We start from the raw sequence: 25,387 nt of genomic DNA, 5'->3' as shown, positions 1-25,387 counted from the left end.
TTTTTAGTTTTTTTTTTAAAAAAGAAAATGCACACGTGGGCGCCAGCTCAGCTGTCGCCCACGGAACGCTCACCAAGGGGTGAGCAGCGTAACATTTTCGATATATATATATATATATATATATATATATATATATAAACACACACACATATAAATATGTTGATAGATCTTTATGTTTTTTTTTCTTTGCCTTCGTTGGCTAATAGTTGATGAAGCATGAGCGTGGACCTCTATTTTCACTAGATCTAATATATCCTACTCTCCAATTTAAATACGAGAAGACATGACGCATAAACTTGTGATTTAGTGACGCCTAAAAGCTCAAACTTTTAGAACAAGTGGTTACTTACATTCGACACTTCATTGTTTTGGAATGTTGTCTGTCGCATAAACAATTCAAGAAACTATCATCATACCAAAGAGAGAACACATTTGTGCGTCTGCAAGTTTTCCTCAAAATAATGACACAACAATATGCCCTGGTCTAAAACGGTATCTGGAAAGGACACCGGAAACTGACAGAATCAACATTTTGTCCCTAAGTAGCTGAAAACAGACAGGTGGTGGTTCAAATTCCTCATTCAAGTAGCCATTCTATTTCAACATAAAGTTTAATTTGACAAGTCTTCAGAAATTCCTACATGGTTTTTTACGATCTAGGAGCTTTTGTCCGAGAAATCTGTTTCAGTGGATACTCGTGGGGAAGATAATGATGGATTTGCTGGCGACTTGTCTGCATTCTTGTTTTGTGCCACTGATTCAAAACCAGGGGGGATTTCACTTTCGAACAACGCATCCACGGCTGAGAGATAGAAGGATGGACTCGCAGGTACATTTCCAACAGTCTTCTTTTGATTAGTGGATTCAAACCCTGGGGGGATTTCACTCTCAAACATGGAGGGTTCTTCAGATGCTGATGTTTGTATGCCTCCATCTTGATTGTAACGAATTTCTGGAAAAGGTGAAGTATCATCCAGTGGTATCTCCCCTGTAAGTGTCTTATATGCAAATTCTAGGCATGGATCAGTCCAGGAGTCCCCAAATTCATAGCAAGGCTGCGTATCTTGGGATGTTGCATCATCATTGGGTTGCTTACCATTGGTCTTCCCTATAGTTTGCTCTTTAAAATTAGTAGCGTCCTCTGCAAGAGGGTTTTTAACTTTGTTCGATGGCTCTTCATTCAAAGTGGCGTTGCCCTCTGCAAGAGGTTTTCCAACATTGTTCAATGGATCTTCTCCTCGAAGAGTTTCCACGACGGCATTTGCATGATCTGCAACTTTTTTTGTTGGGCCTAGATCAGACGGCAGAGGAACAATAGTTGCAGAGGATCTCTTAGTCGCAGCCCTGCATGTTCGTTCACTTAATTCGACATTGGAGAGCATCTCAGGTTCGGACTTCGCGAGTCTCTTCGAAGCACGTAATGGCAAGTTCAAATCTCTTCTTTTCTTGGATTTTCGTAATTCTGACTGAGTTCCACGAGTTCGATTTTCCATCTCACTATCGAGAAGTTTCTCCTCAGTGAAAGTATCATTAATAAAGGAGCAAATAGCTAAAACGTCAGCCATTGCCTTTTCACCTTGTTTAGAGCAATCCTCCATGTGTGCAGGGCCCATTTTCATGTCAAAACGTTTATTTGAATTTTCACATGAAAACATTTCTTTAAGACTGTCAGATCCAGCAGATGCAACTGTAAAGGTATCGGCCTTTGATGCCGCTTGAGTTTTTGTACTGGAAACACCTTCACCTAAAAACAGACGAATCACCCAGTCAGAACTACAGATGTTTGTAATGGCTAAAAGACCACTGAATTAGTTTCATCCTAAAATAGGAAAAAAAGTACCATTTGCGTTAGATTCTTCACCAATAAAGAGCTTGGTCTCGGTCTCTAGTTGCTTGGATAACTTTTTATTAATTGGGGAGGACTACAAACAAATAAACTTTTTTTTTTGTTAACTCAGAAAACAAAATAGCGAACCATAAATTTTATAAAACTGTGAAGAAAGGGATGATTATTTTGGACTGGGAACAAAGATGCCTGTACCAACGCAAAAAACAAGTTTCACTGGCCTAAGGGCTAAGGGTAGCCGACCATGGTTATCGATCCATTAATATTAGTTACGAAGCATTAGTCAAACCATGGTTAAATAGGTTTACTAGGGCCGGACAGACCATTCCCCAGCTAAACATGTTACTTGGACCAGCCTGTCTAGTCTAATTTTGTAACACACTGTAAACTATCAATATACATATTAGTGTATTTGTGCTTGATGACCATCCACTGGCCTAAGCCAGGCAAATTTTGACATAGCCTTATATGAAACAAATGCCAAGTCTTTCTAGATGTACCATTATCCGTCGCCCAGGTATAATATTTTGGACATATCTAAACGACGTTTAATTGTAATGGGTGATATACCAACACTTTCTTGATACATTTTCAGGACAACTACTTTTGACCTGCATTAACGCATGCATTACCCTGAGAGCGGCACTTTGCTCACTTAACATCTTTTGTTGATAGGTGTCGATTTTACGTGTCTGAATACGTTACATAGTTTTGTTGTGTTGGTCGCGTCCGTTTTTTGTTAATTTATTTCATAGTTAGTGTATATGAGCCACTTCTCACTTGAATTGATTGTTTTATAGGCAAAAGTGACAAAAAGACGAACTCAAGATGGTGGATGCAAAACTGAGCAGCAAGAGTCGTGCTAGGGCCGCAAAAAATTACGGCCCCAACACAAATTGAAGGAAACTTGAAGGAAACACAAGGCTGGGAAAGAACAAGTCACGCTAGGCTAGGCAAAAACCACCACCCCAGAGTGAAATGATGAAAAAGTGGGTCGTAAACAGAGCATCTCGCACCATTCATTGAGCCTCAGTCGGAAGAAGTATCATATGAAGATGAGCCACCAATAAACTTCAGGATGACGAAGTTGCCAAAACTATCTGTCGAATTATTAAAAGTTAGGAAAGATATACGTAATATTTAGTTTCCTTTTATTAAGATTAGAATCCTAGATTTAGTTCTGATTTATTTCCTAGTTCTAGGATATTTCCTGATTTCTTTCCTTGTCTCCGTTCCTTGTATTTATACTCTGTTTGACATTAATAAAATTTAAGAATTCAGTTTATCAAATTCTTCATGGTATCAGAGCAACCATGGTAAAACACGGTCTCGCCACAGGAACCTCTTCGGATGAAAAATCCGATATCCTTGAGTCGAATCCCAACCCTTCCAATAACTCTCTCCTTATCACTCCTCACCGCCTTACAGGTCCGAACTACTTGCAATGGTCCCAATCCGTAAGAATGTTCATCTGTGGACGCGGCAAAGAAGAGTACCTCACCGGAGAAATTGAAGCCCCAGCAAAGACTGATGCCGGCTATAAGAAGTGGAAGACGGAGAATCACTCATGTCATGGCTCATCAATTCCATGAGTTTGGAAGTAGGTGATAATTTCCTTCTCTACGAGACTGCTTAACATGTTTGGGAGGCCGTCCGTGAGACGTATTCAAGTTCCGATAACACATCGGAACTGTCGGCTATTGAATCAGCCCTTCATGACCTCCGGTAGGGAGAACTCAGTGTCACCCAGTACTATAATGCCCTCACCAAACAATGGCAGCAACTTGATGTTTTTGAAACCAACGCTTGGAAGTGTCCGGAAGATGGTCAGCGCTAACGCAAGATTGTGGAGCAGAAGCGCACCTTCAAGTTTCTACTCGGTCTCAACAAAGAACTAGATGATGTTCGAGGCAGAGTAATGAGTGCCAAGCCATTCTTGGGTCTTCGAGAAGCTTTTGCTGAGATTCGCCGCGAAGAAAGCCGCAAGAAGGTCATGATGGGCCCACCTTCCTCGGTTGATGGTTCTGCCATCCTCGGGTCTTCACTCGGTGCTACTGGAGCAACTCAACAAGAGAGGCATAGTCACAACCAACATGCGAGCACTGTTCCAAACCAGGGCACACGAAGAACACTTGCTGGGTTTTCCATGGCAAACCTGATTGGAAATCCTCCCGTCCTCCGACTGCCAAGACCAACTGCGGCCTCTCAGTTCAGCCCTCAGGCGACCAGGCCAACGACAGTCCGTTCTTTTCTCAACAGATTGAAGCACTGCAACAAAGCATGTCTGCAACCTTAGCGCAACATGCTACTGGATCTAAATCCACCAGCCTTCACGCTACCAAAGGTACAAACGTTCTTGCTTTAATTTCCGCTCAGCAGTTCTCGTGCTCTTGGATTGTCGACTCGGGTGCCTCCGACCATATGACCGGCAACCGGAATCTCTTTATCACATACCAACCCAATACCAACTCTCTCCATGTTCGGATTGCGGACGGTACCAAGACCCGGATTGCTGGTTTCGGATCCATACAGATTTCCTCCGACCTTACTCTTAAATCTGTGCTGCATATTCCTTCTTTGGATTGCAATTTATTGTCCATTAGTAAATTGACAACCGATGAACAGTGCTCGACTAATTTTTCCAATAATGTGTGTTTTTTCCAGGAGTTGGGATCGATGAAGACGATTGGCAGTGCTAGGATGTGCTCAGGCCTCTATCTCCTCAATACAAGTCTATCCAGCCTCGAGTCTCACTCCCATTCCTGTTCAAATGCTAGTTTTGGTTTTCATATAGAGTCTGGAAGTGATGTTATGCGCTTACACTTTCAGTTAGGTCATCCAAGTTTCTTTTATCTTGAAATATTGTATCCGAATTTATTCGTTAATAAAAGGTCGAGGTTTTTTCATTGTGATATCTGTCAACTTGCAAAACACACTCGAATCTCATATAATCCTATCCCATACAAACCTTATCAACCATTTTCACTCATCCACAGTGACATTTAGGGCGCATCTCGGATACCCAATATAAATGGAGCCCGGTGGTTCGTCACCTTCATCAACGATCATACCCGCATTACATGGGTCTTTCTTATGAAGGACAAATCTTATCTCGCCCAAATATTTCCAGCCTTTAACACTATGATCCAAACACAATTCAATACCCGTATTCGGGTTCTCAAGTTTGATAATGCCCGTGACTACTTCAACACCACCTTAGGATCCTATTTCACCAAGCACGACATTTTCCAAATCAGCTCTTGCGTCGACACACCGCAACAAAACGGGATTGAAAAAACCGTCACCTTTTAGAGGTCGCACGTTCCCTCTTATTCTCCATGAATGTGCCGAAATACCTGTGGGGAGAGGCTGTTTTGACCGCTGCGTATCTTATAAATCGGCTCCCGTCCCGGGTCTTGCGGTATGTCACCCCTTTTCAAACCCTATCATCCAGTTTCCCACATATTAATACATTATCGTCTCATCTCCCACCAAAAATATTTGGTGGCACCGCTTTCGTTCACATCTACCCTCATTTCCGTAGTAAGCTTGATCCCCGGGCTACCAAGTGTGCATTCATCGTGTACTCCTCTAACAAAAAGGGATACAAAAGTTACTGCCCCGTCTCTTGAAAAACATTCACAACTATGGATGTTAACTTTTTTGAGGATACTCCATATTATCCCAAAACTGTCCTTCAGGGGGAGAAACAACCTACAATCGAAGTCCCGTTTTGTAAAATCCTTCTTGATCCCGAACCACCTGAGTCAACTACACGTACTATGCCATCGAACCCGAACCCACCAGCTACACCAGCTACCGAAACCCATGTTAGTCCACCCACCTCGCCAAACCTCCAAGTCTATACGCGAGGTCAGTGGCGACGAGGTCAGGGGGAGTGTGAAGCTCCAGCACATCCTACACTTGCCGCTAAAGATACCATTACACCGATCCCAATTCCGGAGACAACTACACTAAGCACTCCGGCTCCAGCCCCTCAGAATCAGAATCTGGAAGACTTGCCTATAGCTCTACGGAAAGGTACTCGTACATGCACTAACCATCCGACTGATAGGCGGGTCTCCTACGGACGTCTCTCCCAGTCCTACCGAGCATATGTCACGAAGCTGGATAATATCTAAATTCCAAATACCATCCAGGAAGCACTTCTGCATCGGGGCTGGGCTGAAGCAGTGAAATCCGAACTCACGTCTCTAGAATGGAATGGTACGTGGTCGATTACCGAATTGACACCTGGTAAAAGAGCGGTGAGTTGTAAATGGATTTTTACGGTGAAGTTTAACGCTGATGGGAGTGTTGAGAGATTGAAAGCTCGATTAGTGGCTCGTGGGTTTACTCAGTCTTCTTATGGGATCGATTATGAAGAGACATTTGCGCCGGTTGCGAAACTCAATACTATCCGGATCCTCCTCTCCTTAGTAGCGAATCTCGATTGGAAATTGCAGCAATTGGACATTAAGAATGCATTTCTTAATGGGGACCTAGAGGAAGAAGTGTATATGGAAGTTCCCGCCGGTCTAGTGGTTCCGAATGAACCAGGGAATCAAGTGTGCAGACTGCATAAGTCCATCTACGGTCTTAAACAATTGCCTAGAGTGTGGTTTGGAAAGTTTTCCACGGTGGTTAAAGACCAGGGGTTTGTCCAATGCCAAACGGATCATACGCTCTTTGTTAAACATTCTCAAGATAATAGAATTGCCATCCATATTGTGTATGTGGATGACATTATTTTAACTGGAGATGATGAAGAGGAAATCAGTAGTATCAAGGCTACGTTGGCTTGGACATTTGAGGTGAAGGATTTGGGACCTCTCCGCTACTTTCTAGGTATGGAAATTACCCGTTCAAAGAAGGGCATATCCGTTTCTCAGCGGAAACATGTACTCGATCTACTTAGAGATACTGGGATGCTCGGTTGTAAACCTGCAAGCACACCAATGGTATCGACTCAAGAGGCCGAAAGTGTACCCGAAGGAGATCCCGTCGAGAAACAACGGTATCAACGGTTGGTGGGACGATTGATCTGTCTGTCGCACACACGACCGGACATTGGCTTCGCGGTTAGCTACGTAAGTCAGTTCATACATAATCCGAAGCAATGCCACATGGATGCAGTCTACCGTATACTTCGGTATCTGAAGAAGTCTCCCGGAAAGGGGATTTTATTTCAGAAACATGATGATCATAACATCATTATGTTTTCAGATGCTGATTGGGCAGGAAGTTGTATTGACCGAAGATCTACTACGGTTTACTGTTCCTTCGTATAGGGAAATTTGGTGACTTGGAGGAGCAAAAAACAACCCGTTGTGTCAAGAAGCAGTGCTGAAGCTGAGTTTCGCGCGTTGTCCTTAGCCACATGTGAAGGGATATGGTTTAGAAGAATGATGGCCGAATTAAAAATGCCATACCATGAGTCTGTGATCCTCAAGTGCGATAATCAAGCTGCGATTAGCATTGCTAAAGACCCTGTTCATCATGACCGTACTAAGCATGTCGAAATTGATCGTCACTTTATTGCCGAGAAGATTAAGAGTACTGAAGTATTACTGCAGTATACTCCAACTCATGAACAACTTGTGGATATCTTGACCAAAGCTTTGATTGGTCCTAACTCTGATGAAATATGTAACAAGTTGGGAATTTATGACATTTACGTCCCAACTTGAGGGGGAGTGTCGAATTATTAAAAGTTAGGAGAGATATACGTAATATTTAGTTTCCTTTTATTAAGATTAGAATCCTAGATTTAGTTCTGATTTGATTTGATTCTGATTTATTTCCTAGTTCTAGGATATTTCCTGATTTTTTTCCTTGTCTCCGTTCCATGTATTTATACTCTGTCTGACATTAATAAAATTTAAGAATTCAATTTATCGAATTCTTCACTATCAATTTGAGCTCATCGATAGTATTATCATACACACATCTACGGGATCATTCCCTTCCTCCAACACCGATTTCAAAAGATTTTGTTCTCTAAGAGCCAACACCAATGTTCTCTTCAAATGTTTACCATTCTATGGAGTATTTTTTAGGTGACGAACTTACAGTAAATCAGACTTTAAGGCGTATGAAACCAAGACCCATATGCGGTGTCATGACACTTTGGGCGTCGGCCACTCTTTGATGAGTGCTTCGGAGGGTCAAGCCGACGAATAAAAATCAATCGCTACTTGGGAGGCAACCCAAGAATTTTACTTCATTTTTTGTTTAGTTCTTGCATCACTCGCGTTCTTGTTTCTTACTGACTTGATTCGTGCAAAGTGTGCACAATGAAAGAATTTGAAGATTGGTGGCCTAAGAAATTCGCAGCAGTAGAAGAAGATTCATGTCCATCCGCAGTCCTCAAGCCCACTGCCTTACGATCAATCAGGGGAGTCTTTTCGTTCTTTGAGCTTCGTTTTTATCTCGTTTTATATTTTTTTGTCTTGTGTCTTTGTTTGTTGCATTGGGGACAACGTAATGTTTTAGTGTGGGAAGCACGATGCTATGTTCTCATGTTATGTTTGCATTACGTTTTATTCTCATGTTTTGTTTTATTGTTGATTGATTAATCACACACACACATATATATGCATTGAGTTGTGTCGGATCATGTAAAAATTAGTTCGGCACGATATGATGGTGACCTTTGGCCGATGATGAATATGAATTTATGATAGACATGTCCATTGGTCTTGGTTACACCATTGTTTAGGACATCCTTGTTTTTGAAACATGAAGTTTTTTGTTGAATGCTGAATCTGACAAGCACATATGTTGTGACTAGTGAATTGTGTGAATAATGATGAAATTCATATGAATTGTTTGAGATTTGAGAAGCATTAGTTGTTTGTGGAACTTAAATGCACATCTTTCTAAGCAAATCTTACACACCAGCAACATGTACATGATTTAGGCAATTTCTCATAAACTTGTGAGTTGTTCAGAGCCTACCCATAAAACATGTAATCCTTTGTTATCCCGTTGAGCCTAATGGAAAATCGAGTCGGTTTAAACCACAATTTGAATCATCATCATTTGCATTCGAGCTACATAATCCGACATTTAACCAAAAAAAGGAAACAAGAGAAAAAATATTTGTACCGGTGAGTTCTATGTGAATCCAAATTGCACTCGTGAAAATAGTTTTTTTGCAAAAAGAAACTTACAAAAAAGGATAATTTAAGGTGAGGGGGTAGCGTGAAAAAAGAATGAAATTCGATTCCAAATAAATTCAAGGCAAGAAAAATGGGGAATGTATGGAGAATAAGGATGACGGATGAAAATCTAATATTAATCATTGTACTCCCTTCCTTATGAACATCTTACCTTTTCTTTTCTAGCCCACATCTAAGCCACATTACACACCTGAAAAGTCCAGGTGATTTGTGCTTGTTCGTCAGTAAGTAGTGGAGAAGGGTTGCATAAGAGGTATGCTTGCACCATGTCAATTGAGTTGTCTTGCAATTATGTGAATGTCGTCTATTTGAAGTGCATGCTACTATAAATAATATAACATGCACACATTCACGTTTAATTCAAAAATGTAGCGTGCACATTTCAATGGGTGTGCAACGACTTGTGTTATGCTTTAGTATTTGGGAAGTATGTCAGAAAATTTGCTGAGGCATGAATATGAGCCATGAAATCGCGAAAAAAATTACGGACCCAACACGAATTGAAGGAAACGTAAAGAAGGGACAAAACGAGTCGGGCTAGGGCGGGCAAAAACGACCGTTCCAATGTGAACTAAAGAAAAAGTGGGTCATAAACAGCGCATCTCGCACTAGGGCGGCCAAAACTGAAGGAAAGAAAAAAAGATCAGGCGTCGCGCGCCGCAGGGGAAATCAACCGCCACCCTAGGAGAAATGTAGAGGGAAGAGGGAGAACATGTCAAGCGAAGAACAAGAACTCTGCACATCGTTTTCTCCTTTTCTCTTTTCTATTTGTTGCGATTAAGGAGATTTTACCCACAAACAATTATGTTTTGATTTCTTTTTGAAGATTGAATTTTGTTTTTAAGCATACATGATTATTTTATTGTGTTTTTATTGCATCTTTGAAGCATGATCAACTTCGAAATGATTGTGTTATAACTGAGATCGACATGAGATTATATAATATGATAGAGTGACATAATTCATGAATCTACAATTTTCATAACATTCCAATAGGTCGAAAGCTAGAGGATTTCACGATTCGTAAATACAATTGCAATTATTAAATAACACAATGACACTTGGTTACTGTATTTTGTTAATGAATATATTGAAAAACTAAGAAATCTCGTCAAAAGCACGACTTATGAATTGAAATTTAATCAATAGAGGAGATTGAGGGGTATGTGAAATGAGATCTTAACAATTGTTTGTTTATTATTTTGATTTAAGTTATTTATATTGTGTTTGTTGGATTATTTTATTTAACTTTTAATTTATTTTAATAAATTTCACCTTTTTGTCCAAGTTAACTAAATAATTGTGTTTGAGGTAAGTTTGTCATACATCAATCTCTGTGGGACGATACTTCATACTCGTTAAGCTATATTAAAACTTGACACCTACAATTGTGATAATATTGAGCAGTTTGGAGATATTTAATTGTTCTAAAAACTCGATCAGAAATCAAATCATAAAATGGAGAATATATATGACACGAATATTAAAAATATTAAAGGAAAAAAATATGCATAATGAGTGTGATAGACCAAGTTTTCAACTCACAGAGGTTTTCTTCTTAATCGAACTGGGACCATCTATTTCCCTCCTCTTTGGTCTGCTGGCACAGCTACTGATATCGTTAGTTTTCAGATACCGCAAAACATCTTTTTTAGAACGAAATATGTAACCACTGACTGGATCTGTGTAAAACTGTGGAAATTAAGCATAACATCAGTGATGAGCATCGATCACTAGAACCTAGTCCAAACAATACATAGTAATATCTTTAGAATGAGAGACAAAAAATGCTGACAAGACGTGTAATGGCATATGCTTCCTTGCCATATATATTTCAGGTTCTGCTCTTAAAAATCTAAGTATAAAATCATTAATCACCGGATCCTTTCTAATCTTGTCTCCAGATTGACTAGTTTTGATTTCTTTGATCCAACCTGGAGGTAGCCCATCAGTGGATGCAATCTCTATATCAACCTGGATATCTTTGAAAAGTCAGAAGAAAAATTGTATAAGATGGTTCACACATATTGTAGAATTCATCATAGCACGAACCGCAGGCGAAGGTTGCTGGCTGTTCTTTTTAATTTCAGTAACGTAAGCTGCATTTATCACAGATTCGTATTTCATAGATGCTTCTGGCTTCAAAGAGGATTCACCAGAATTGTCAAGCTGAGAAGATAAAGTATACAAGTTTTTTTTTTAAAAAAAACAGTGAGTTTGAAAGAGATTAAAAAATTAAGGAATAAAGGGACTGCAGATCTGAGATATTTTGAATCTAATAAATGATAAATAACGGCTGACACTAGCTGCTTGAGGCTAGCATTTTTGTACTGAATTTAAAAACCTGATCTTATTCACAAAATATTTCATATTTAAGGTATAACATGGACACAAGTAGAAATTATAGGACATTTTGACATTTCATTATTCAAAAGTTTCCGTTAGAGAGTGCACAAATTACCCAGAGAGCAACAATTTGCTTATTCAAACATTTCTGTTGAGTAAAGTAATAAAATGGCAAAATAAAGCAAAAGAATATGAAGTAACAAAAGGAAACAATGACAAGTTTCTCCTCACAGGGATTTCCTTGATCGATTGAAAATCATTTGTTTCCCTTCTCTTTGGTCTGATTGCACAACTACGAATATCATATTCTTACGGAAAACATCTATTTTGAAACGAAATATGTAGCCACTAACTGGATCTGTGTAATACTGTAGAAATAACATCAAAACAGAGACATTTCTCACTGATAAGTTGGTCTAAATACTACATTGTAAAATATAAACAGGCAATAAATACAGAAAACACTAGCATGATTATCTATACTTGAGAGCCAACTAGTGACATGTCTGGATGAGTTTGGGCGTACAGCTGGGTTGAGAACCAACTTGCTCAAATCAAACATTCATTTAACAGGCGTGGATGCTTTGGTTAGAGAAGAAATATTGCTGATTACGGACTTTCAGGTAGGGGTCTTCCCTTTCATTATCTGGGAATTTCCTTGGCCACGGAAAAACTTTGTGCTGCCAATTACGATGTTCTGGTAGACAGTATATCAGCGCGTATTGAAGCATGGCCAAGAAACAGTTTGTCTTATTCAGACAAACTTGAGCTTACAAGGGCTGTCATTCAAGGGATTGAGTGCTTCTGGTTACAATTCTACCTATTTCTTTTGGTATCATAGACACAATTTACTCGTGTGGGAAACTTACGCGGACAAGTAATCATCCGCTGATGGCATATCCACCTTTTGTGTATCGAAAGAAAATGATGGTATGGGATTACGGGACTTGAGGGCATGGAATAATGGTCTACTTGCCAAGACATTGTGGAATATTCACAAACAAAAAAAGATACCTTGTGGATCAAATGAATAAAACAAATTTTTCTTCGAAGGAGAAGCATATGAGACAAAAGGTACATAAGAGTGATTCTTGTTTTGCTAGGAAAATCATTTCGATTTGTGATTAGATTCTGGTTTATGGTTCAATGGATAATTCTATACCACTATTGGGTGGTTGGTTTGATGGAAAAAATGTATGTACAATCCTTATAGTTTTTTTGCTTCAAATTATTGAAACTGAATTTGGAAACCCCTGGCATGGAAGAGTTTCCTCATTCCTAAACATAAATTCTATGTATGGTTGTTTGCCCGTTGGAACTTTCAGACTAGGGATAGACAGCCTTATGGGGTGGAGAAGAAATGTATTCTTTGTGGCGATTCTAATGAATGTTCTGATAATTTGAATTTTTGTTGTCACTACTCGAATTCTCTTTCGACGAAAATTTCAGAATGGCGTAGAAATAACAACCTTATGGGCTCACAACAAGCTCTTTTAAAGGCATTCAGAAGGGTTCACCGAGGTATTTCTTCCCTGGCAAAGATGCAGTACACGGTTATGGAAGCTGTCATTTTCATACTTGGAGTGCAAGAAGTTGTTGGTTATTTGAGAATTAAAAACAGAGGGTTGATGACATCTTTCAGAAAATACAGATATTTGTTCACCGTTTTATAATGTTTTGAGTAACCTTTGTATGTTAGAAGTCTGGTGGTTTGTTATTGGTTGAAGGAGTTGATGTTTTTTTTTCTTCGATTTTCTGAGCACTCCCAGTGTATTTGTACCTCCATGATTTTTTACCTTAATGATATGATCTTTCATGTCAAAAAAGAAAAAATATTTGAGGTTTTGTCACAAAAAAAGGAAAGGGAATTTTAATCACCAGATCCTTTCTAATCTTATCCCCAGATTCACTTGTTTTGATTTCTTTTATCCACCCTGGAGGTAGATCATCATCTGTTGTGAACTCATTGGCAACCTGGACATTTCTCAAATGTCAAAAGCTAAATAGTATAAGACGGTTAAAAATAAGACTCTGAGTTAGTATTAAGATTATCAAAGCACAAACCGTAGTGGTAGAGTGCTGGCTTTTCTTCTCTGTTTCAGTGGTACAAGACGAGTCTATTGTGGACTTGGGTACAGACACATCTGGCATTAAATGGGGTCGAGCAACATTTTTAACCTGAAAAGTTAAATTCACCGAAGGAGAGAGTGGATTATAAAACAATTGAGAACATAAGTAACTAAGTGACAGTAGATCTATGATAATTTGACTCTATTTAATGTAAGGCACTCATACCCTCCACCCTTGGAGGAAAAGCTTTTTGTGCTAATTAGAATGAATTAAAATCCGTTAAAAAAACTGGATTAATTTTATGAAACATTCAAAATTTTGGATGGACGCTGTTTTACCATCTACATGAGAAGAAATTGTGGGGGCATATTGACATTTGATAACGTTTGTATCATTAAAATTTTGTCACTCAAGATGCCTAAATTACCCAACGAGCAAAACTTTTCTCACTCAACACAGCTTGAAATAAAATAATAAAAATGGAAAACATATCAGAACAAGGGCTGAAATCAGATGCATGACGACATACACCTACTTGGCAGAAAACAGCAAGGTTTTTCTTTTAACAAAGAAAAGATAAGAGAATTTTAATCACCGGATCTTTTCTAATCTTATCCCCAGATTGAATAGTTTTGATCTCCTTTATCCAGCCTGAAGGTAGCCCGTTCGCTGATGCAGTGTCAATGACAACCTAGACATCTTTCAAGTGTCAGAAGATAAATGGAATACGATGGTTTGACGACATACTGAATTAGAGTTGAGCTTGTAACAGCACAAACCACAGAGGAAGAGTGCAGGATTTCCTTTTTTGGTTCGGTAATGCGAGAGGCATCTGTATTGGGTTTTCTCTGGACCAATCCCTCTAGCTTCATTTGGTGTCCATCAGCATTGTTGAGCAGAGAAAAAAGTTACAAATTCACCAAAGAAAAAACAATGAGTTTTCAAGAACATTCAAAACATCTGCAACAAAGTGACTTTGGATCTGTAAAGCTTGAGTCAATAAATGAACGTAGTGTCGTATGCTGCACATAAAACCAAACCATCAAAAATCTGAATTTAATAGCTAACGCCTGAAATTTACACTGCGTAATATTTTATCATGATGCAAGGAGAAATGATTGGGCTTGTTGACTTTGATTATGTCGGCATTTCTACTTTTTACATATAAAAACAAACACAGTGAATATCTTACGGGGCCAAATTTCCAGCAAAAACAGATCTCCTTAATTTATGAGCTCAGGCAGATTTTTTTTATTGACAGGAAACATAACTTTTATATAATAGTTAATTCTTGTTACGAAAGAAGCAGATGAGTAGTCCGCAAATTAGAAAAAACTAATACATTGTCGTCGGGACATTAAAAACTTCCAATCCCTAACAACGTCTGATATCGATAAATGATTGAAGTCTTTGATCTTTGTTGTCGATCCTGCAACTCTGAATTTGTTGATCTCCCAAACTTCATTGATATCGGTGGACTTATCGTTGAAAATTCTGTTATTTCTTTCAAGCAAGATCGTTCAAAACGTGAAGTGAACGATCACATACCAGAATCTCCTAATTTTTTTTAACCCCGATAAGATACCAGGCTCAATAATGAACATATCTCGTGCCCTTTGTGGAAACACCCAATAACATCCAAGTTCTTTCATCACCATAGATCATAAACCTCGTGAAAAAGAGCAATGTAGCAACAAATGGTCCCAAATCTCATCGTGATCGTGACACAACGTACACCGGTTCGGACTTAACACACAAGTTGGCCATTTTCTTTGCACCGAATCAGATGTTGGAAGTTTTCCCAAAGCCACCATCCACTAGAATATCTGAATCTTCTGGGGGATAGGTACTTTCCATATATGATCGTGACAAGCGAACGAAGGAAAAATATGAACTGGAAAGAAAAACTCGTAAAAAGATCTGACTAAGAATAAGCCCGTAGAATCCCCCAACCAAACCCTGAAATCTTCTGAACCCACCTGTAACCTTACCGTATCTAAAATACCCACAAGAGAAGCAAACTCCCCTAGCTCTACATCGTTAAGATTTCTCCTAAAACGCACATCCCATCGGTAAGTAACCGTGACCCCAACATTGACAACCTCTAAAAAGCTACGAATAGGTTTATTAATCTCGGTACAAATCCTAAACAAAGAAGGAACCAAAAAATGAAAGAAGGACCCTCCCCAACCCAAACATCCTCCCAAAACCGAATAAAATTACCCCCTCTCAAGACCGAGGCACACAAAAGATGAATTGCCGGGAAAGAGCGTGAAATAAATTTCCAAGGGCTTCTGAAAGTTGCAGTCCTGCTGACTAAACCCAAATCCCACCCATTATTCTTAAGACCATAGATGCTCTTTACAACTTTTTTCCACAATGTATCTTTTTCCCTTGTGCCTCTCCACCACCACTTTCCTGATAGTGCTCTGTTTCTGAAGCCGATATTCCCCAAACCCAACCCTCCCCTATCCTTTGGTTTGCAAACCTGCTCCCATCCAACAACATGACAATGCTTATCCCCATCCATTCCATCCCATAAAAAATCAAGAATCATTTTTTCCATTTTTGCGGCCACTATACCTGGCACCCGGAACAAAGACATGTAATAGGAAGGCATTGCACCTAAGATTGACTTTATCAGCGTGAGACGTCCCCCTTTGATAACAACGCCTTTTTCCAACTTGCTAGTTTTTTTGACATCTTGGATAGGACGGGCTCCCAAAACTCGACATTCATAGGCTTACCTCCCAACGGTACCCCAAGATACTTAATCGGCCACACGTCTTTTTTACAACCAACCGTTTGAGCCAAACTCACCACCTCACCATCCTCGAAGTTGATCCCCAAAATAACACTTTTTACAAAGTTAATCTTCAAACCCGATTTTAGACCGAACTCTTTGATTAAATCCACTAGTCTCATCACGTGCCTCTTTGTCTGTACCGTAAACAAAGTGTCATCCGCAAATTATATATGCGAGATTTCAAAATTTCCTTTTCCCACCATTAATCCTCTCATCTCATCCAAATCCTTAGCTTTGTCAACTAATCTCCCCAAAGCATCAGCAACTATATTGAAAAGAAAAGGGGAGAGAGGTTCCCCTTGTCGAATTCCTCTTTCCCCTCGGCTTACCGTTCAAAAAAGCAACAATAAACAAACAAAAATTATTTACAGATGAGAATGGTTAACCAAGTTGTTAACTCACACTAATTTTACTCTCAATCAACTTCAAATCGTCCGGCTCCCTCCTTTTTGGTGTGACAGCACAACTACCAATATCATTTGTTTCCAAATATCGCATGACATCTTTCTTGGAACGAAATACATAGCCACTGATTGGATCTGTGTAATACTGCACAATTAAGCATATCATGAAGTATGAGGCATGGCTCACATTGAAAGTAGTCCAAAAAATAAAAATATACTGTGGAATAAAACGCTAGTAGAAATACAAAAAAAGGATATGCCGAATAGGCTGCAGGAACGTGCATCTTATATTAAATAAAATTAAATGTTTTCACCTAAGGGTAAAAAGGAGTTGAAAATAAAATTACCGGATCCTTTCTAATCTTGTTCCCAGATTTACTTGCTCGGATTTCTTTTATCCAGCCTGGAGGTAGACCATCCACAGATGAGCTCTTGGCAGCAACCTAGTTATGTTTGAAAACTGGGTATCTCAATTTTACAAGACTGCTAGAGCAGATATAGAATTGAATATTGCACAAACCGCAGCGAGAGATGGCTTGCCCTTGTTTTGTTCAGAACTGCAACCTTCATCAGTTATAGATTTGACTTGCAGAGGTGCTTCTGGTTTTGAAAAAGTTTCACCCTCATTGTCAACCTGAAAAGATGAATGTTCAACAGAAAAAAGCATAAAAAGAAAACATGAGTTAAACACAGAAATTTACCAACATCTTAATTAGCCTTGCACAAATAAAGGGACGGGGCTATTGATCTATAATGCTTTTGGAAACAGTTTATCATCTTATGAGTACAAAAGATTACTAACAGATGAAGATTAAAATTAAACAGCTTGCTTACAGGGATTCCATTCTTAATCAAGTTGAAATTATCCATTTTCCGCCTCTTTGGGGTGATGGCACAGCTAGCAATATCATTTGTCTCCAGATATCGCAGAACATCTTTTTTAGAAAGGAATACGTAGCCATCAACCGGATCTATGTAGTACTGCAGAATTGAGAATAAAATTAAGGATAAGATATGGTACATCAGGAACTGGTCCAACTAATATAAATAGAACTACTTGGTAAACTATACATAGATATTGAATACATGCAGAAACCACACACAATGTGCAAATGCCAAATAGTGGTGCAAAATCATGGTGCATACACCTACATGTTATAAATGGTCGAATTATTGGTCATGAGAGTATATTAGAAAGGTAAAAGAACTAATTACCGAATCTTTTCTAATCTTATTCCCAGATTTACTGGTTTTCACTTCTTTTATCCAACCTGGAGGTAGCCCATCTGCTGACGTGCTTTTAACCATAGCAGAAGTGTGCTTATTCTTCTTTTCAGAAATGCAATCTTCATCTCTCATGAATTTGCATTGTGAAGGCACGTCTGGCTTCAAATTGGTAAAACCAACATTATCAACCTGAAAGATAACCAGTTAAAAGAGAGGAACAAAAAAATATGAATATGCAAGAACTTGCGAGATATCTAAATTAGCATGTAGCAATAAAAGAACAAATTTAGAAGACATACTAATTCAACATTTATTCAAAATGAATCTGAATTCATGTCAACTATTCAAATCTACACCAGTTAACAGTTTACCATCAAAATAAGAAGGGAAGGTTGACCATATCAATCATTAGACTGCAACTTCATGAGCAAAACTTCAAGACTAGGTGACCATAACATTTGCCATAACATTTGAAGTCACCATAAAGTATCAAATGTTCAACAAAAATGGTGAGCATAGTAAGTCATGGCAGAGCTTCGAAATATTCATATTACATGGTTGGCATTCACTTCCGACTCCCAAAACTGATAAAAAAAACTACTCAATTACCACATCCCCAGCCAGTAACCACATAGGGATGGAGAAGTCTAAAGATGATCCAAATCTTCCATTGAAAAGATCAACTCCACTGAATATCAGGCAAGACAACAAAATGGGCTTTACTGCTACTGTGATGTAAGTATACAGTGAATCATAAAGGTAAAACCAAGCAATTTAATCTCAGCATAGTAGAGAAAGACCTTACTGCAATGGGAAAGGACAGAGAAGAAACATGTGAAAGAGAAGTAGAGATTGAAGGAGATATATCATTGATAGGAAATAGGAGTAAACCACCATTAAGGTATGTAGTTCCATGAGGAAAAGGGCTCTTACAGATTTGATAGACATTAAAAGCATAGCTTCCGCAACAATAATACAGAAAGACATTTGGATTGGTCATTGGTGGAGACTACACTTTCGGTGGTTACCGTAGCTGACAGAAGCAAGACTATAAGTATGGCGAAGTGCTAGTCATTTTCCTAGAAAATGAATGGTTGTAAATTTAAGACTGAGCTTTGAGTAACTCCTGGAGCAGACTGGATGTAGGTTGTGGAACTATAGCCTGGTGACATTCGATTACAAAGAAGAGTCTTATTACACCATAATGGTAAAATGATCACTCTGTCCAGCATAATGAGATTTCTTGAATTATACTGAGTTGTTACAAAGATCACTCTCCCACTGACTAAAATTCGGGACGTTTATTCTATCCAAAATCTGGGCCATTTATTCTATTTTTTAAAAAATAGTAAATTCCTTTTTTTCTAAGATTTAACTCTTTTGTAACATTGTCACTGCCTTAGTCCAGTCTTGTCCTCTTGCAAGTCAGGAAACTGTTGTGCTATGCTTATCACAAATTTTCCTAGGTTGCTTCCTTCAGCAGTGTATTACACCAGTTAATAAGAGCTTGAGCAGCAGGCCGGTTCTAGTGTTTCATCAATCGACGAGCTAGAACCGCTTGGGGATAAATGTGAAAGTTGCCATCCGCATCAACTGGAGGAAGAACAATGCCTGGTCGATATTTGGGTTGATCTTCCTCTTGAGCAATGACACATGGAAAATGGGATGCATTCTTGAGCCATATGGCAATTAAAGCTTGAAAGCAACAGGTCCAATTTTTTCTAATATCATATAAGGACAGAAATCTTTTTTTTTTATAGGAAACTTTGATTGTATATATTATTTTAAGTTTTACAAAACAAGTGGATGAGCGATCCACGAAACAAAATCACAGGCCTAGTGCTATGAACGAATAAAATTCCAATCCCTGACTAGATCCATAATGCTCATGTTATGAAATTCCTTAATGTTGAGTGTCCAAGTCGCCACTTTGAACTTAATCTTCTCCCAAACTTCTTCCTCGGAATCCTCTTTGTCGTTGAATATTCTGTTGTTTCATTCCAACCACACTGACCAGAAGACGCAATGAATCACTACGTACCAGAATTCCGTTAGACCTTTCCCCTTGAGAAATGAATGATCCATTAACATCATGTCCCTCGATCTGCTAGGGAAGGTCCATTGGAAGCCCAGTTGCTGCATGACTTTGACCCATAATGCCGTCGTGAAAACACAGTGCAGTAGAAGATGGTCTTGATTCTCCCCACTCCTCTTGCATAAGCAGCACCACTTAGGACATAAATTTATGCCCGGCCTTCTTCTCTGTATCTCGTCGCTAGTCTGCAACTTCCCCAAAGCCACAATCCAAGAAAACACTTTAACCTTTTGTGGTATCGGTACTTGCCAAATGTTAGTGTATTGTGGGAAAAATGGGAAGTTATGTTCTGGAAAAAATGATGAGTAAAACGAAGAAACAGAAAAGACTCCGGAAGGGTCCCCCAACCAAACACGAGTATCCGAAGTACCCACAGACAAATTGACAGAATCTAAAACCCCTAAAAGGTTACTGCACTCTTCCAACTCTAAATTATTTAACCCTCTTCTAAACCTAACATCCCACTGAAAACAAGACTGACCCTGACTATCATAGCACGAATAAAACTGAGAGATAGGCTTATTGGTACGCAAGGATAGACGGTACAGACGCGGAAAACACTCTCTGAATGGCAACTCTCCTACCCACCTATCCTCCCAGAATCTTAAAATGTTTCCCCCCTTAAGCACCGTGCCAATCATCTGATGACAAGTCGTGTGAGAGGTAGAGATGAGCTTCCAAGGACTTCTCAGAGTCGATGTCCCGGCCAACCTTACGTCCAACCCATTATCTTCATACCCATATATACTTGCCAAAACTTTTTTCCATAATGATTCTTTTTCAACCGCACACCTCCACCACCATTTTCCTAGTAAAGCCTTGTTCCTCAACCGAATGTTTCCCAATCCAAGACCACCCTTATCTTTCGGCTTACACACTTGTCTCCAACTAACAATATGGCTGTGCGAATCTCCATCGGCCCCATCCCATAGAAAGTCCCTCATCATTTTTTCCATAATCCTTGCAACGCGGACCGGAACCTTGAATAGAGACATGTAATAGGTTGGCATTGCGCTCAGAACCGCTTTTATCAATGTGAACCGTCCCCCCCTGGACAGAAATGACTTCTTCCAATTTGCCAATTTTTTTTGCATTTTTGACAGCACCGATGCCCAAAATTCCAACAAATTCGGATTTCCTCCCAATGGTGCTCCCAAGTATATAATCGGCCAAAATTCTTTCTTGCACCCAATTTCCGAAGCCAACGCATCACTTTCCTCATCCGAATGATTCAATCCTAGAACAACAGTTTTTTCGAGGTTAATCTTCATTCCAGATCGGTTGCAAAACAATTTTAATAATTCTACCACCTCCAACATGTGCTCCTTTGATTGTGTAAGGAACAGAGTGTCGTCCGCGAATTGAATATGCGAAATCTCTACTTTATCTCTTCCAACCGCAAGTCCTCTTACCACATTCATCGCCTTCGCCTTATCCACCAACCTCCCCAGCCCATCGATCACAAGATTAAAGAGGAATGGGGATAAGGGATCTCCTTGTCGAAGCCCTCTTTCCCCTTTAAACTTTCCCCTCGGTTTTCCATTGATTAAAATGGAAAAAGAAACAATTGACACGCACCCATGTATCCACCTCCTCCATCTCTCTCCAAATCCTTTCTTTTGAAGCACAAATTCTAAAAATCTCCAATCGACATTGTCATATGCTTTTTCCAAATCAACTTTCAATATCCAACCCTTCTTTTTTTTCCTCCTATGCTCCTCTACCACCTCATTTGCAATAAGGCAGCAATCAATTATTTGTCTTCCTGTAATGAACGCACATTGATTTTCCGTTATTGTTTTCCTCATCACTGTTTTTAGTCTATTAGTGAGTACTTTTGCCATGATTTTAACAAGCTCGTGATCAAACTTATTGGTCTAAAATCTTTGATGTTCATCGCTTCTTTCTTCTTCGGTATAAGGCATAAGTATGTCTCGTTCGTAATTCCATTTACAACTCCACCCTCAAAGAATTCAGCGAACACCTTAATTAGATCGGCTTTAACTAAGTCCCAATTTTTTTGATAGAACGCCATTGTGAAACCATCCGGCCCCAGGGCTTTTGATCCATCACATTCCAACATCGCTCTTTGTATCTCTTCCTCAGAAAAAGGCAATTCCAGCCGTTCAGCATCAACCGAGTCTATTGGGTACCATTCTAGCCCATCGATACCCAACCCCTGTCCTTCCGATTTTCTGTATAAGTTCTTGTAGTAACCAACAATCCTATTCTCAATATCTTGCTCTTCGACGCTCAAAGACCCATCCTCCAACTCTAACTTATCTATCATCGCTCTATTCCTTCGGCTATTCAATAAAAAATGGAAGAACTTTGAATTTTGATCCCCGTCTTTTAGCCACTTCAATTTCGCTTTTTGGCTCTCGATTTGTTGTTTCCGAATAACCATAGTTTGCAATTCGCATCTCACCTTCTTTCTCTGCTCTTGTAAACTGTGGGACCAATCTTCCCCCGCCTCTCTCACGTCCAGCTGCTTTATCAAGCTTTCCTGCTCCTGTATTTTAATATTAACATCAACAAAAACCTCGATGTTCCATTTTTTAACCACTGCTTTGATTTGTCTTAGTTTTGTCATGAACTTGTATCCTTCCCACCCATCATTATTGCATCTATTCCACCACACCTTGAGCGAATCTTTGAAATTGGGATGCAGCAGCCACGTATTTTCAAATCTGAAAGGGGTAGGACCCCATTTCAACTTTGTGGTGTCGAACAAAATTGGGTGATGATCCGAGGTGATTCTTGGCAAGACCGTTTGTCTGAACGTTGGGAAGATGTCTTTCCATCCCCCAGAAAAAAGGAATCTGTCCAGTCTACAGCAAATTGGGTTAACCCTGAAATTAGACCAAGTGTACTTTGCGTTCAATAGCGGTGGGTCGTGAAGATCTAATTCCTCAATCAGTCTATCAAAACAGACCATACTTGTGGTTACCGAACGGCTGTTCAATTTTTCAGTAAGATTTCTAACCACATTAAAGTCCCCCCCTACACACCACTTGTCACCACATATGGATTTCAAGCCCGCAATTTCATCCCAAAAAATCTCTCTATGTCTTGGTTTACACGGCCTATAAACCGTTGTGAACCACCATCCAATGTCATCCTGCCTCTTAATTTCAATTGAGACTGAAAACTCCCCGATCAGATTGTCGCTAACGGAGACAACTCTAGGATCCCACATGACTGTTATACCTCCCGATCTCCCATCCGCCGGTAAACTCACCCAATCCACAAATCTTGATTTCCATAACCCTGCAATGAATCGACGATCCACCATAGCTTTCTTGGTCTCTAAAACCACAACAATGTCCGGCTTTTCTTTCCGAATAACCCTTCGTACAAGTTCTCTCCTTGTAGATGATCCTCCCCCCCTGATATTCCATGAAAAAATCTTCATAAAGACTGATTTGGCCCTCTCGAACTCGATCCTTTGTCATAATTGATACCCCACTTCAATCTCTCAAGTTCTCTCCTCAAACTGCCCGTATCCTTGAGGGCTTTACCTTTGTGTCTAAATTCTTGATCCACCTTCCCCATCTCCTTATGGCCTTTTTGTTGAAATCCCCTGGAATCCCTTTTGAAGCATCTATCTCAGGACACGACTTGTCATGCATACCTGATTGCACCCCCCCTACCAGCCCAGTAGACAGCCCCAAAGCAGAAAAAGAAGAAGGAAAAAAGGCGTGAAGTGAAAATGAATGATTTAGACTCGATGGATGGAAACATGATAGTACCTTACCCACTAAGGGTTTAGTGTTTTCAAGGAAAGATGGCTCTTTGGTGAAATGATCTTCCTCCTGTGAGAACAGCCCTTCAATTTCTGTCCTCTGTATCGGTATTCTCCCTGGATTCTGAAATCGATGATATGTGGCTTCCAGATTCAGAAGAATCAAACCCGTCACTCATGAATTCTTCTTGCTGATCATCGTTACTAAAATTATCTTTGTCATCAACCTCTGGACCTCGAAGCTCATTCAGTTCCTCCTCATTCAACTCGATTGTCTCCGACCTTCTCCTAGGCTCGTTAACTTCAGCATCATTCTTATTTGAGATTATGGTTCTTCTGCAATATGTTCGTTGATAAGGAGGCAGTAAGAGTCCCTGTACTGATCCGTCTTTTAGTGCATCCCTGTTTGGAAAGTCCGTAATTGGAACATATTGTATTGGAGATCGTCTGAATTCCTCTATATCTTTCGGTACGATTCTTTTAAGGATTTTTTCCACCCTACTGCCCGTCGTCTGATTTGCCGTAGATAGTCCTTTTGGGTTCATGTCTTCTGCTGTAATCTGTGGTGAAGCCCTGGTTTCTTCACCTGCCTTTCCGTTGTCGCAGCGTGTAGACTTCTCATTTTCTTCCCTTATCCTGTGAATGTTGGAATTGCCCCACCCTGCCACAGTCCTCTTGCCATTGATCACAACCTGTGCGTATGTTTGTTTTGCATAATTCTCGTACGCCTTTAGGTCAAAGGATACCACTGAAATTACCAGCTCAACACTGTTCCCATTCAAATTGATTGGAATTTTATTTGGTATAAATCCATCTTTTGTTCCTTTGACCTTGATTTTTGCCGCCTCTAAGTCTCTGAAAGATAATGTATCATCACTAATCTCCACCAATCCCCCACATTGATCCCCGATAACTTTAAAGTTGTCAAGGGTCCATAAAATCCAAGGTAAATTGGATATCCTAATCCAGCTATTACAACACTTGTATACCGTAACCGAAGAGTTAATATCCGGCCTCCATCCCTCAAAGTCTAAAGCCACTCCGTTATCAAAGAATCCTCTTTTCAAGTGAAGGTAATAAGAGAATTCCTTCGGTTGCGAAGGCCACCATACCGCTTTGTTATCTTGAAACGGGAATAACTTAATCCTCCTCTTTACGTCGTTACCTAATACCAATTCAATCTGTTCCCAAGAGACATTGACTCTTCCTCTAGTAACAATGAGGGCCTCGTTCCAATTCCTTTCAATTCCATTCCTGAGCAACGTCTGTATGTTTTTGTGCATATCTTGACAATGGTCCCTTACATTAGTCTTCACAGCCTGTTGATGTCGTATACCTCTAGTTGGGGCTGGACCATAATCAGCTTTAGCTTGTTCCGATCTCTGAGATTTCCCCGACAGTGGCTGAATGAATAAGTTTAGAATCTTTGTCCATCCTGCAGAGTTTAATCCACTCGGCACGATTATTCTCTGTTTTCCTCCCTTGTAGATCGAATCTTCATATCTCGAGGAATCGTCCCCTCTTATTGACAAAGCGCTGAATGATTACAAACGCATTTCTGCCCCTAAACCGATAGAAGTCCAACATTGACTGAGGACTGTGAACAAAGCTCCTGAATTTTGAAATGAACCAACCGGCCTCTCCTCGATTCAAATCCAGCGAAT

General features: G+C 39.7%; 1 protein-coding gene and 1 long non-coding RNA gene across 7 annotated transcripts in view; one reads left to right on the top strand and one right to left on the bottom strand.

The window, feature by feature from the left end:
• Window positions 1–284: 284 nt before the first annotated feature.
• Window positions 285–25,387, bottom strand: part of LOC140813085 (uncharacterized) — a 67,336-nt gene continuing 42,233 nt past the window's right edge. The window contains exons 17-30 of one of the 6 annotated variants that reach the window (XM_073171513.1): window positions 17,872–18,072; window positions 17,491–17,637; window positions 17,177–17,290; window positions 17,004–17,099; window positions 16,655–16,801; window positions 14,226–14,342; window positions 14,042–14,137; window positions 13,441–13,554; window positions 13,255–13,350; window positions 11,083–11,199; window positions 10,909–11,004; window positions 10,576–10,722; window positions 1,841–1,922; window positions 285–1,744 (exon numbers count right to left, since the gene is read on the bottom strand). In XM_073171513.1, coding sequence (XP_073027614.1) covers window positions 657–1,744; window positions 1,841–1,922; window positions 10,576–10,722; window positions 10,909–11,004; window positions 11,083–11,199; window positions 13,255–13,350; window positions 13,441–13,554; window positions 14,042–14,137; window positions 14,226–14,342; window positions 16,655–16,801; window positions 17,004–17,099; window positions 17,177–17,290; window positions 17,491–17,637; window positions 17,872–18,072 — 2,658 coding nt within the window. In that variant the 3' untranslated portion in view covers window positions 285–656. The remainder of the gene's footprint in view (window positions 1,745–1,840; window positions 1,923–10,575; window positions 10,723–10,908; window positions 11,005–11,082; window positions 11,200–13,254; window positions 13,351–13,440; window positions 13,555–14,041; window positions 14,138–14,225; window positions 14,343–16,654; window positions 16,802–17,003; window positions 17,100–17,176; window positions 17,291–17,490; window positions 17,638–17,871; window positions 18,073–25,387) is intronic. The other 5 variants (XM_073171514.1, XM_073171515.1, XM_073171516.1 and 2 more) reach the window with 5 other exon arrangements.
• On the top strand, window positions 1,929–10,085 carry LOC140813087 (uncharacterized). Its single transcript, XR_012113831.1, has 2 exons — window positions 1,929–2,989; window positions 7,587–10,085. It is a non-coding gene; the product is annotated as an uncharacterized lncRNA (long non-coding RNA).

The sequence above is a fragment of the Primulina eburnea genome, chromosome 14 (genome assembly GCF_022965805.1).
Source record: "Primulina eburnea isolate SZY01 chromosome 14, ASM2296580v1, whole genome shotgun sequence".
NCBI classification, from domain to species: Eukaryota; Viridiplantae; Streptophyta; class Magnoliopsida; order Lamiales; family Gesneriaceae; genus Primulina; species Primulina eburnea.
Note: the sequence above shows the minus strand (reverse complement) of the source record. Positions and strands in the feature narration are given on the sequence as shown.